Raw genomic sequence first — 14,272 nt, forward strand, 5'->3', positions numbered from 1 at the left:
AGGGGTTCCTGACCAATTTAGAGCAAAAGGCAACAGATGTAGTAGGCTAACAATTGCAAATACCAGTGATCTAAATTTTTACCAGGTATCAACCATGACAAATGCAAAGAAGATTCAAAGAAGCAAGAGACCCACTGAAATCTGGATCCCCTAGGGCAATCATTAAGTCATTCCAAAGTAATACAGGTAAGTGAGACAACATTTTGGCATACCCCTACTTACTTTTTACACAATAAAACTGCTGAAAGATTCTTAACTGAACCTCACTAATCCTTTTCTTTCAAAAGAAAACATAGTTGACATTTGAGAAGGAGGATTTAATTATTTGGATCCTGCTCCTCCTGCATTAGATACTAGTGAAGTGAAGTCGCTCAGTCGTCTCCAACTCTTTGCGACCCCATGGACTGTAGCCCCCCAGGCTCCTCTGTCCGTGGAATATCCTATCTGGCCTATCCCCGCTCTACTAGTACTCTTCATGTCAGTACCCTGTTTGTTGCCTTCGTAACATTTATGATAAATAATTATTTTGTATTTACTACTTTTTTTGTCTCTTCCATTAGACAATAAAGTTATCAAGAGTAGGGATCATGTTTGTTCAATAACAACAACAAACATTTATATAGAAATTACAATGGGTCATTACTGTTCTAAAAGCATTACTTATATGAACTCATTTAACCCTGTGGGGAGTGTACTATTGTTATCTCCCCTTGACAAATAAAAAATTGAAGGCAGAAAAGTTAATTAGGAAGGATCATACAGTCAACAAGTCACATACCAGTCAGACTCCAGAATTCATGATCTCTTTGCTGTATTGTAGTTTTTTATTTACCAATGTCTGTCCAGCTTAGGGCCTGGCACACACAGTAGGTTTTCAGTAAATTTGTTGAGTGAATAAATTAAAAAGTATTAAAAAATGACGCATGGTTTCCAAAAAACCCAAAGTACCCTAGATGAAGGCCAGTGCAATCCTACAATGCAAACTCAATTTTAAAAAATCCTGTATAGAAAAGGACCATTCAAATGAAATTCTACTATGAAATCAATGAATGAGATTTTAGTTAAATCTAATATTTGTCATTTGTTTCAACTTTAGTACAAATGTTATGATCTTTAGACAAAACAGACTAATCCTGATTCAAATGCTAACTAAAACAAGATAGAGATTTTTCAGTACATAAAGCAAAGGGGGAAAAGGGCAGCTAAAAACCTCTTGAAACTACCAGGCTTCCTGAAACATAACATAATTTAACTCCTTTGGTATTCCTAAAATTAAATTAAATTAATGACATTAAAATATGTGGTTTCTCTGCCTTTACTGTTTATATATTTTATTAACTAAGTAATAATAACTAACATTTACTCAGTGCTTATAGTATGTCAGACAATGTCTCAAGAGCTTTACATATGTATCTTTTTTAATCCTCATAATGCCCAAGTATGGTGAATATTATTATCCTCATTGTACGGAGGAGAAAATTAATAAAGCAAAAGTGTCACTTGTCTGTGACTGAATCTTCTAGTCATATACTATAAATAAAACTTTGTCTTCCGCCTACTTTAACTAATAACAAATACATAATAACAACTTTATCCTAAATTTTACTTAGAACTTTTAATATACATGCAATATTTTCATAAATACATATATTATTTTTTAAATCTAATAAAACTATATAGCCCAAGTCTGAAACCTATAATAGAAACATATAGGACTTACACATTTTACAATGTACATAATGCCCACATGTTTCAAAAATAAAATACTTTGAAAACAACTCTTAATTTGTAATTTATTAAGCCTGAAAACAAATGACATGCCTAGAAAATAGTTTGAGTTGCAGTACTAATATTTTCCCAAGTGTTTTGGACCAATGACCAGGCTCACAACTCATTCTCAGTTTAACTACACTAACAATTAAGCCTCCCCACAACTACTATATATTACAAAGGTGATATAAAAGAGCTAAATTTCTGCATCTATATCTTACACTCTGTGGAAATACGATCTAGTTGTAGAAAACAAAAAGATAAGGTAGACATAGTTCAAACTTATTACCTACTTCTGGGTGGCCTGAATCTATCCCAAGGCTTTTATAAAGATTTCCATAAAAGAACTATGTTTGTTGATAAATTAACCCATTTCTAATAATTCCACCAAAATGAACTCTAAACCACTTCACTTCCTTCCCCCTCACCATTAAAACTCCTGGACTTGTTCCATTATTACAGCAAAATGTAAATTCATTTGATACATTTCTTTCATTTTCTTTTTTGATTTAGACAGTATAAGTATCTTTTTTTAAGTCTTTATTGAATTTGTTAAAGTACTGCTTCTGTTTCATGTTTTCATTTTTTGGCCAGGAGGCACCTGGGATCTTAGTTTCCCCACCAGGGATTGAACCTGCGACCCCAGCACTGAAGGTGAAGTCTTAACCACTGGACTGCCAGGGAAGTAACAAAAGTATCTTGACCACATGAATTTCTTTAGAGCAGAAACTCCAAAGCATTATGTTACTTATTACTAACAATACCTCAATCAACTAGCTAGTAAGAAATCCTTCACCTCCCACTCAATCGCATCCCCTTACCTGTGTTTCTGCACTGCTTAATGAATGGAGATCCAAGGATGGGTCTGTTTTGAGCTCAGGTTCAGGAGCTGCAATTGGGGCCTTTAAAATGATTTCTTCATCAAGACTGGCTCCTAATTCTATCTCCTTCTGGCCTCCTTCACCTTTCTCTTTAGCTGACTCGACTTCTTTGCCTTCCTCCTCAGACACCTGAGATTTAGGCCTTTTGAGAAATGAGGAGAACAGCCGTGACAGGCCCCTGTTTTCTGATGTCCGCTCCTTGTTCTTGGTCAAGTCTTCATGTGTTGGAGTGTCTCCATTAGATGTTTTCAGCTTCTGCTCACACTGATTATCTCCCTCAGCTGCTGCTTGAGAAGCCTCTTCCAACTGAGTTTCCTGTTGACCGGAGCTTGTGGCTCCCTCACCCTCTTCCTTCTGCGGTTGGTGCTGTGGATTTTCAGCCTCAGCCACTAAACTCTTCTCTGTTGTCATGATGTTGCTATTAAAAAGAAGATGGCAAAGGGGGTCTCTTAGAAACAGAATGCATTACTGAAGGCAAAACCCTCAATCAGGTCAAGTGTGACAGAGTTAGTATCTTTAGGTATTTAACCACCAACAGACAGTGCTCTCATCCATTAAACATGAGACTTTCCATTAAAGCACAAAAATATCTTACCTATACACCCTGGATAAATTATTAATGCTTGACTTGCTAAAGTTATGACATAGAGAAATTAGCTTAAAATAGGACCCCCTGAAAGCCAGCTTAGTGAAATGCATATTTTAAATTCAAAGCTCAAAACTATGTATAGCACAGTTTTATCCCTCCTAAAAAAAGATCTTATTTATACACTGTTCTTTGACAGCATCGATCTGCGGGTACAAGGTTTGTAGAAATTATCTGCAAAATTCTCTACATCCCAAGAGATGATGGGATTAAGATTCCCCAGCTCTTCAGTCTTATTGTTTATATTTCTCAGAATGCATATTAAGAACAGAAATGTAGAATTTTGATCATTTATCAGGCTTGACAACGGCAATGACAAGTATACAGTTAAAATAATCACAAAACAAATCCTTAGGATTTCGTGTTACAACATTAAATCGCCATAGTCTCTGACTTGAAGTTTTTTAAGATCTTTTTTCCTTCTGACAAATATGATTTAGAATACTCATCATTTTTAAGAGCAGCAGGTAACTATTACAAGAGAGGAAAATAGATAATAGAGAAAAATAAAGATGCAAAATAGAGAAGAAAAATATTGATTAGAAAACAAATACTGATTCAACTGTAAGAGAAGAGAGAGCAAGCTGTAGGCCTCACATATTCAAAAACTTGTTGATTTCTAGTTTCTTTCTCTCAAAACTCCCAGTGCTATTAGTCAAGTTGCATAATAATGCCAAAGAGTAATGTCACTAAAGGGTAAGCACCATACCAGGGAACCACTGAGTAATGAAATTGACTAATTACTTTGCCAACAAAGGTCCGTCTAGTCAAGGCTATGGTCTTTCCAGTAGTCATGTATGGATGTGTGAGTTTCTTCACATGTATGGACTGTGAAGAAAGCTGAGCGCCAAAGACTTGATGCTTTTGAACTGTGGTGTTGGAGAAGACTCTTGAGAGTCCCATGGACTGCAAGGAGATCCAACCAGCCCATCCTAAAGGAGATCAGTCCTGGGTGTTCTTTGGAAGGAATGATGCTAAAGCTGAAACCCCACTACTCTGGCCACCTCATGCGAAGAGTTGACTCATTGGAAAAAGACTCTGATGCTGGGAGGAATTGGGGGCAGGAGGAAAAGGGGACAACAGAGGATGAGATGGTTGGATGGCATCACCGACTCGATGGACATGAGTTTGAGTACTAACTCCGGGAGTTGGTGATGGACAAGCAGGCCTGGCGTGCTGTAATTCATGGGGTTGCAAAGAGTCGGACACGACTGAGTGACTGAACTGAACTGAACTAAATAATGACCTTACATTTTGATTCACTGCTATACCTAAAAGTACTCCACTCAAAAAGCAGTGTTTACATTGTCTTTGCTTCTGCTCCATGCTGTTTAGATGAAGTAATTTAGTTTGGATGCCAAAAATCTGAACTGATGAACCATATTTGGCCCATTCCATCCTCAGACCCTTTACACTTGCTGTTCTCTCTCTGATTTTCCACTCCTGGATATTTGAAAGCAGGTCCCTCCTCATCATTACTGCCTCTGCTCAGATGTCACCTCTTTACAAAGGCTTCCCAATCACATCTTATCTAAAATAATGGCCCTCCAGATGGTCTCATAGCATTTATTACTATTTACAATTATCCTGTTAACTGGTTTTTGTCTTCTTTCCCCCCAGCTAAAATTTAAGTTCCATGAGGACAGAATAGTACCTGGCACATTACAGGTATTTAAAAAGTCTGTTGAATAAACTAATTTCAATTGAATACACCTGACAAAAACTGCAAAGGTCTTCTCTAAATTATTTAAGTAAATCTACTTCAAATGCACAGGTCCTATGCTAGGGATACAACAGTAAACAAAACAAGTAGGTCTATGTCATCATGGAGTTTATAGTCTTGATTCAACTTTAATCAGTATAATGAAAGAATATTTAAGAGAATTCTTATTTACAATATGCTGCTGCTGCTGCTAAGTCACTTCAGTCGTGTCCGACTCTGTGCAACCCCATAGACGGCAGCCCACCAGGCTCCTTTGTCCCTGGGATTCTCCAGGCAAGAACACTGGAGTGGGTTGCCATTTCCTTCTCCAATGCAGGAAAGTGAAAAGTGAGAGTGATGTCACTCAGTCACATCTGACTCTTAGTGACCCCATGGACTGCAGCCCACCAGGCTCCTCTGTCCATGGGATTTTCCAGGCAAGAGTACTGGAGTGAGGTGCCATAAATCTAAATGATTTTGTATAAGTGGAACAAAGTAGTGAAAAGGGAAGGAAGCTAATGGCATCAAGCACTATTTCTGTGTCAGGCCCCGGGGTCAGGGACATTATCTACATTATTTAAAGTAAGCCTTTCAATAACTCTGAAAGGGAAAGTGGAACTGCTTAATCTCATCGTTGAAGAAACTAACTCAGAGTAAAACTGGCCCAAGGTCACACTGATAGTAGGTGACAAACCACTGTAAGTGATACTGAAATAAATAAAGGCGTATTAATAAAAGGAAAAGCCTTTAGATGAGTTCTTACTGCTGATCTACTCAAATTATTCTATTTTGAGCATTAAAAATATTTTTAAATAATCAAAATATTCACAGAAGCATGTTCTCCAGTTTCATCTACTAAGTCACCAAAACTAGTCTGTGCTAATAAAAAACACAATAAGGCCTTTATAAACACTACTTAAACATCTACCAACCAATGTATATTCTGAATTTGCTACCCTTGAGTGAGGTACACTTGTCTTAATTCCTCCTTATATTAGGAGTAGGCAACTGATTTTTCCAAGTTTCTTTTTCTTTAATCTCTAAATAAGCAAACTTGACCCAGAAAGAAAACATGAATATCAAACCACCAGTTACTCTTAAAGAGTTATGATTTAAGAGCACCAATTTACTTCAAACTTCCTTCACAAAAATAAACAAGAGGACAGGCTGAGGATTGAGCGCTATTTTCCACGGATTTTGGATATGATTTTTTTCGTTCATCTTACTGAAAAGACACAGAAACCACTTCAACATTGAAATGTCCCTACACAACAGACTTTACAACAAGGTCTCTCACCAAGATCCATAAAAAATTATAAATCTTTCGTGAACATTTTAGCAGACATGAAAATCGCTTAAATTCAATTCTAACAATATTTTACTTGTATTTTTCAATAAATAAAGAGTATTTTTCTTGTGTTTTCAATTTTTTATCATTAAAAAAACAGAAAAGATCTTCTAAGGATATTCCTATGATTTCTTTCCCATGAAAAGATGTCATCTCAAAGTAGTTGAATGAGTATGAGTACTCAATTGTTTAAAACACACACATGGTTACAATTTGTATGCTATATGTGTGCTTGTTAAATTTTAATGTGTGCTGAATCACCCAGTAATCTTAAAATACAGATTCTGATTCAGCAGGTCTGGAACAGAGCCTAAGACTCTACATTTTTAACGCGCTCCCAGATACTGCCAGTGCTGCTGGCCCGCTGAGCACACTCTGAGCAGCAAGGCAGGGAAAACTATCATCTCTTTGGAAACATACTCAAAATGTCTCAGAAACAAAGACGGGAGAAAGCTATCTTCAGAAAGTAGAATGTGAACAGCGAGAAATAATTGACACAATAAATGCCCAACAAATGCTCGCTGAATTAATGAATGAATCAGCAAAGAATGCAGTATATTATTACATGTGGAAGCTGACCACTAACATGTTTTTACAACTCATTTGGTATTTAATCAAAAGTTAATCGAATCCTTCTACCACAGATCTGTGGCAATTTCAAGTTGTCCATGCAGCCCTGACACCTGACTTTCTCCATCGATATGATCTCTTGTGAGGCTTCCCTGGTGGCTCAGCAGGTTAAGACTCTGCTTCCAATGCAGGAGACATGGGTTCAATTCCTGGGTGGTTAGACAGCTCCATTGATATGAACCTCTTTGCCACATTTAGGAAGGAATGATCAAGACATATGAATAAAGAATTAGAAAACAATATCTATCAATATAAAACCAATATACTTTGCCACACATAATTACACTCATGTTTTTTAAAAAAAGCTAAATACAAGTAAAAAAGAGATGAGAACACATTATAAAGAACAGGTACACAAGCAGAAGCGTAAAAGAATTCTCTTAGAACATACAGAAACCAACCTCAGGTAATATCATAAATGCAAGAAAACAACCAGGGAATCAGACAACACATCTTCAGCAGAGACGCTACAATTCAGTCTATAGAAGGAAAAATGGAATAAAATTAATTATTAACAACAGTTTTCATATATGTCCTTTCCAGCCATGCACATGTGGGTAGCAATGCATTTAGTAAGAGTCACAAGAGCAAAAGGAGGTAGGGAGGATGGGGAATATAACAACCGAAACCAGTAAGTCAGGCAAGTATCTCCAGTTAACTCTGAGACTGATGAGAATTAAACAAAAAATAAAAAACACACAAAAAAAGTCCTACAGGCCATTTCCTAAAAGCTCAAATAAACTCATCCTGACAAATCTGTTACACACACAGCCAGGTTCTTCACATTACAATAGGTAGGATGGGTAACCAGGAACAGAGATACAAAAAAGTCAAGCAGCAAAGACAGGATAAATGCTCCATAAACAGGCTCTTCCTGTGTAAATGACACTATTTTTATTCTGGATTCAAAACAAAAAGGAGTTATCTGTTTATTTAATGTCAGAAAAACGTTTTCTGATTTTAAAAAAGGGAATAAAAGATTAGCATAGCCAAGAAGACAGGGATGAGTGGTCCCATTCCATCGTGATCCTAATCCTTCAAACCCGAGGAATTATACTCCATCTGTTCTCAAAGATACACTTACTTTAATAGTGTACATCTGTTGACTTCAGGCAAATCAGATCTTCACAAACCTGATCCTGAGCAGACTGCAAGGGCCGGACGACATCTTTCGTTTTTTGGTATCTCTTTCTAACAGTACAGTCAGTGCCCCACTAATGCTTTTTAGGTGGAAAACTTGGTAAAAACACACCAGTTTGAAATGACTAAGAAAATTTCCCTTACAGGCACCATTTAATGCTAAAATTTAATTATTGGTAATACTCCTCAACTTAGTTCACTGAACATCTATCAGTGTTTACTGGGTGCTAATCATATATAAGGTTTTGGCTCAGCTGAGAGGGAAACAAAAAGGATAATATACAATTCTCAAGGAGATAAGACATATTCACAAATAACCAAGACACAGGTAGTCCTTGGCGCTTAATCAGGCAAGGCTTCATGCGTGGAACCAATTAAGCACCAGAGAGGTACAAAGTACTTTCGACTAGAGTGATCACAAAAAGTCTCGTAGAAACCGTGTTTTAAGCTGTGCTTTGGAGGGTGAGCACAAGATGTCAATAGAAAGCAACCTGAAGTGCGAAGAACAGACGAAATTCCAGATGAGGAACTGAACCAGCACTAGTAGAATACTGTAGAGATCCAAGAACTAGTTACGTAGTCCAGACTAGGTGATATGGGGCTACAAGGACACAAGGTGAGAACAGGTACAAGTTAAAATGAATCACAACTGAAATACTAATAATAGTAGCTACCATTTATTGAGTACCTATGAAATACCATACATTACACAATTTACCACGTTATCCTAGAATCACTCTAAACAGTAGGTGTTTTCATTGCCCAGATAAATATAAACTGGTTCTGGGAGGTTAAATTTTTTGTCACAGATCACAGAATTAAACCATGTTTTAATGAAACTATTAATATACTACAAGCTGGTGGTTCTATTGTAAATTCCCAGAATAATGTCTATCTTTCCAAATCTGGGTACTTCTATCCCACTGTTCTCTGCTAAAGAAACCCCTATCTGGAACCCACCTACGCTGTTGGTGGGAATGTAAATTGGCACAGTCACTATAGAAAACAGTATGGATGTTCCTTAAAAAACTAAAAATACAGCCACCATATGATCCAGCAATCCTACTCTTGGGCATCTATCCAGAAAAGACAAAAACTCTAATCCGAAAAGATACATGTACCTCAATGTTCACAGCAGCACTATTTACAATAGCCAAGACATGGAAACGACACAAGCACCCAGCAACAGGCGACTGATTTAAGGAAACGTGGGGGGTTGTGTGTGTATGTATAATGGAATATTACTCAGTCACTAAACGAATAAAACATTGCCATTTGTACAACATGGATGGTCCTAGAGAATATCACACTAAGTGAAGTAAATCAGAAAAAGACAAATATTATATCACCCATATGTGGAAGCAAAAACTAATACAAATAAATCCATACACAAAATAGAAACAGACTCACAGACACAGAAAACAAACTTGTTACCAAAGGAGAAAAGGGAAGTGTGGGGAGGGATAAATCAGGAGTACTGGGTTAACCAGAAGCAGAAGATATTAGGAAGAGGGGGCAAGAATACACAGAAGAACTACACAAAAAATATTTTCATGATACAGATAACACGATGGTGTGATCACTAACCTAGAGCTAGACATCCTGGAATGTGAGGTCAAGTGGGCCTTAGGAAGCATCACTATGAACAAAGCTAGTGGAGGTGATGGAATTCCAGTTGAGCTATTTCAAATCCTAAAAGATGATGCTGTGAAAGTGTTGCACTCAACATACCAGCAAATTTGGAAAACTCAGCAGTGGCCACAGGACTAGAAAAGGTCAGTTTTCATTCCAACCCCAAAGAAAGGCAAAGCCAAAGAATGTTCAAACTACCACACAACCACACAACTACCACACAACTACCACACAACTGCACTCATCTCACATGCTAGCAAAGTAATGCTCAAAATCCTCCAAGCCAGGCTTCAACAGTATGTGAACCGTGAATTTCCAGATGTTCAAGCTGGTTTTACAAAAGGCAGAGGAACTAGAGATCAAATTGCCAACATTCACTGAATCATCAAAAAAGCAAGAGAGTTCCAGAAAAACATCTACTTCTGCTTTAGTGACTCTACCAAAGCCTTTGACTGTGTGGATCACAACAAACTGTGGAAAATTCTGAAAGAGATGGGAATACCAGATCACCTGACCTGCCTCCTGAGAAATCTGTACGCAGGTCAAGAAGCAATAGTTAGAACTGGACATGGAACAACAGACTAGTTCCAAATCAGGAAAGGAGTACATCAAGGCTGTATATTGCTACCCTGCTTATTTAACTGATATGCAGAGTATATCATGAGAAATGCTGGGCTGGATGAAGCACAAGCTGGAATCAAGATTGCTGGGAGAAATATCAATAACCTCAGATATGCAGATGACACCACCCTTATGGCAGAAAGCGAAGAAGAACTAAAGAGCCTCTTGATGAAAGTGAAAGAGGAGAGTGAAAAAGTTGGCTTAAAACTCAACATTCAGAAAACTAAAATCATGGCATCCGGTCCCATCATTTCATGGCAAATAGATGAGCAAACAATGGAAACAGTGAGAGACTTTATTTTTTGGGGCTCCAAAATCACTACAGATGGTGACTGCAGCCATGAATTTAAAAGACGCTTGCTCCTTGGAAGAAAAGTTATGACCAACCTAGACAGCATATTAAAAAAACAGAGACATTACTTGGCCAACAAAGATCCATCTAGTCAAGGCTATGGTTTTTCAAGTGATTATGTATGGATGTGAGAATTGGACTATAAAGAAAGCTGAGTGTCAAAGAATTGATGCTTTTAAACTGTGGTGTTGGAAAAGACTTTTGAGAGTCGCTTGGAGTTCCAACCAGTCCATCCTAAAGGAAATCAGCCCTGAATATTCATTGGAAGGACTTATGCTAAAGCTGAAACTCCAAAACTTTGGCCACCTGATACAAAGAACTGACTCATTTGAAAAGACCCTGATGCTGGGAAAGATTGAAAGCAAGAGGAGAAGGGGGCGACAGAGGATGAGATGTTTGGATGGCATCACCAACTCAATGGACATGAGTTTGAGTAAGCTCCGGGAGTTAGTGATGGACAGGGAAGCCTGGCATGCTGCAGTCCGTGTGGTGGCAAAGAGGCAGACATGACTGTGTGACTGAACTGAACTGGATTAAAAGACACAAACTCCTATGCAAAAAATTAGATAAGCAACTATATAACACTGGGAACTATATTCAGTTCCTTTTAATAACCCAAAATGGAAAATAAGCTGAAGAAAAAATATATATATATAATTGAATCACTTTGTTGTATACCTGAAACTAACACAATATTGTAATTCAAGTACACTTCAAGAAGGAGGAGGAGGAAGAAAGGAGGAAATTCCTATCTGTTAAGAATTTATGGACAGGCTTTCAATCTGGCCAAGACTACCCCTATTGCCACCAATTTCAAGTTCACAATTTACGTACATATTTCTCTTCCCATGGAGTGTATGTGAAGGTGGAATGGGGAGACAAGGAAAGACAGACAAAGAAAACAGATTATGAAAGAATGTTATGAAAGATTATGAAAGAAAGATTATGAAAGAAAGGCTAAATAGTTCAGAGTTTATTCTGAAGGCAGTGGAGAACCACTGGGCATTTTTAAACAGGGAAGCGGGTAAACAAAGTGGAAGCAGGACAGACCTAGATGCAGAGAGAAGCTCAACAAATGACTGGGTAAATTCAGGTTATCAGTGAATAAATTCACAGTGGGTATCCCTGGGGAAGATGAAACCAATCCTGAGCAGATAAACTTGAAAAGCCCTGCAACTGCCCTTAGTTTTTCTAGCTTGTTCTCATTAGCATGTTTCTCAACAACACAGGCAATTTCATGTCTGAGCCTGAAGGCATTTTTATAACACTTCATTAACCCACTCTGATAAATGGCTTAACAGAAGAGGTCTAGCATTAGAACCAAAAGAGAAAAGAGAAAAGAAGTGAGATGGATATCTCACAGGCATCTTCAATACATGTCCAAAATTAAACTCTTGTATTCTTTTTCCTATACCAGGTTCAAACATACCATCCAGACGCTCTAACCAGAAAACCTAAGTGCCATCCTTGGCTCAGCCTCCTCCATTTCCCTTCCCAATCAAGTCCATCTGTTAGTCCTATAACCTCCCAAATAGATTCAGAACCAGTCCATTTTCCACCTTCTGCACCACTATCCCATTAGTGCAAGCCTCCTTCACTTCTCCTTGTACGATCTCAACAACCTCACCTTGTTCCGTTTTCCTCCTGGCCTCTATTCTATGGTCATGCTAGCCAAGTGCTTTCCTGGCTAAAGTCGTTTGTGCGTGCCATTTCCTTGGACTGGAATACACCCCACCCCCTGCAATAAATCTGGTTTCTTCTTATACCTTGCAATTCAGCTTGAATAATTCCTCCTCAAAGCAATCTACCTTGACAACCCCAATGTCTACATAAGTCTGTCCATAAGTCCCTTCCCTAGTTCTCTATCCCAGTACCTACTTCCTTCCTTCACAGTCCTCTTCTCAATGTATAAATCATACTTGTCATTTACCTGTTTAATGTCTGTCTGCCCCACTCCAGCACCTCCAGCCACACTGTAATAGCCCTGAGAGAAGGGCTGTTTTCTCTTCCATGGTATACTTAGTACCTAAAATAGAACTGGTGCTGCTACTCAGCATAGAACCTAGGACTTTGAACAGAACCTAATACCTAGCACAACACTGCAGATACGCAATAAACATTTGTTCAGCAAATGGATAAATAAATAGGAAAAATAATAACATAAGTTTGTTGTTGTTCAGTTGTTAAGTCATGTCTGACTCTTTGTGACCCCATGGACTGTAGGATGCCAGGCTTCCCTGTTCTTTACTATCTCCTGGAGTTTGCTCAGATTCACGTCCATTGAGTCAGTAATGCTAGCTAACCATCTCATACTCTGGCACCTCCTTCTCCTTTTGCCTTCAATCTTTTCAAGCATCAGGATCTTTTCCAGTGAGTCGGCTCTTCTCATCAGGTGGCCATGGTATTGGAGCTTCAGCATCAGGTTAAACTTAGGTTTAACCATATTAATTATACATATACAGGATGGAGGTTGTCCAATTTAACAATGAAAGTGAAAGTCACTCAGTTGTGGCAGACTCTTTTCAACCTCATGGACTATAGTCCATGGAATTCTCCAGGCCAGAATACTGGAGTGGGTAGCCTTTCCCATCTCCAGGGGATCTTCCCAGCCCAGGGATCGAACCCAGGTCTCCTGCATTGCAGGCAGATTCTTTACTAACTGAGCCACAAGGGAAGCCCACTCGAGTGGGTAGCCATTCCCTTCTCCAGGGCATCTTCCCAACCCAGGGATCGGACCCAGGTCTCCCACATTGCAGGCGGATTCTTTACCAGCTGAGCCACCAGGGAAGTCCAATTTAACAATAGTTCATAAGAATTTTAAGGTTTTGATTGTACACACTCCAACAGAGATAAAATCCTAAAGGAGCTAACAATCTTTAGCTACATTTCTAGATTTACACTAGCCAAAACACTCATTTGATTCTTCAACATATATTTTCTGAGAATGTTACAGTATTCTAGGCAATATGGTAAGCAGTGGGCTACAACAGTGAGAAAGACAAACGTAATTCCTGACCTCCTGGCCCACAATCTCCAATCACAAGATCATGGAAAGTAACAATGTCTCAGTTCTTGTCATATATATTACATCTTAAACTTTCCATTCAGCTCTGGACAGTTTAAAGAAGCCAGAGTCTGTCCAAAGAAGAGATATAAAATGATGATGGAATTTGAAAACATGTCATAAGGTAAATAATTGAAAGAAACTGGGATACTTAGCCTAGAAAAAGAGAACAGAGAACAGGGAAGTGATTGCAGCCCTCACAAATTTCCAGAGTTGCCAAATTCTATGTGATTCCTAAAAGAAAACTCAAACTAGTCAGTGGAAATTACAAAGACACAGTTTTCACCTCAATATAAAAGGAAGAGATTTCTAATAATTAGAGATACCTAATAATTAAATGACTTGCTTGGGAATAGTGAGCTTATTATCACTGGAAATATTCACATAAAAGCTGAATGACCGTCTGTCATGGATGCCAGAGAAAGAATTCTTCCACTAAAGTGGGTTCTTGCATTAAATGACCTCTAAGGGACCCTGGGTGTTCTT

The 14,272-nt window shown here is 38.2% G+C and overlaps 1 protein-coding gene across 14 annotated transcripts in view; it reads right to left on the reverse strand.

Moving 5' to 3' along the window:
* Positions 1-14,272, reverse strand: part of EPB41 (erythrocyte membrane protein band 4.1) — a 182,134-nt gene that overhangs the window by 98,367 nt on the left and 69,495 nt on the right. For 13 of the 14 annotated variants that reach the window (XM_044938036.2, XM_025278582.3, XM_044938037.2 and 10 more), the window contains exon 2: positions 2,592-3,069. In XM_044938036.2, the coding sequence (XP_044793971.2) occupies positions 2,592-3,062 (471 nt within the window). In that variant the 5' untranslated portion in view covers positions 3,063-3,069. The remainder of the gene's footprint in view (positions 1-2,591; positions 3,070-14,272) is intronic. The other variant, XM_044938039.2, reaches the window with a different exon arrangement.

The sequence above is a fragment of the Bubalus bubalis genome, chromosome 2, assembly GCF_019923935.1.
Source record: "Bubalus bubalis isolate 160015118507 breed Murrah chromosome 2, NDDB_SH_1, whole genome shotgun sequence".
In the NCBI taxonomy this organism is placed as follows: domain Eukaryota; kingdom Metazoa; phylum Chordata; class Mammalia; order Artiodactyla; family Bovidae; genus Bubalus; species Bubalus bubalis.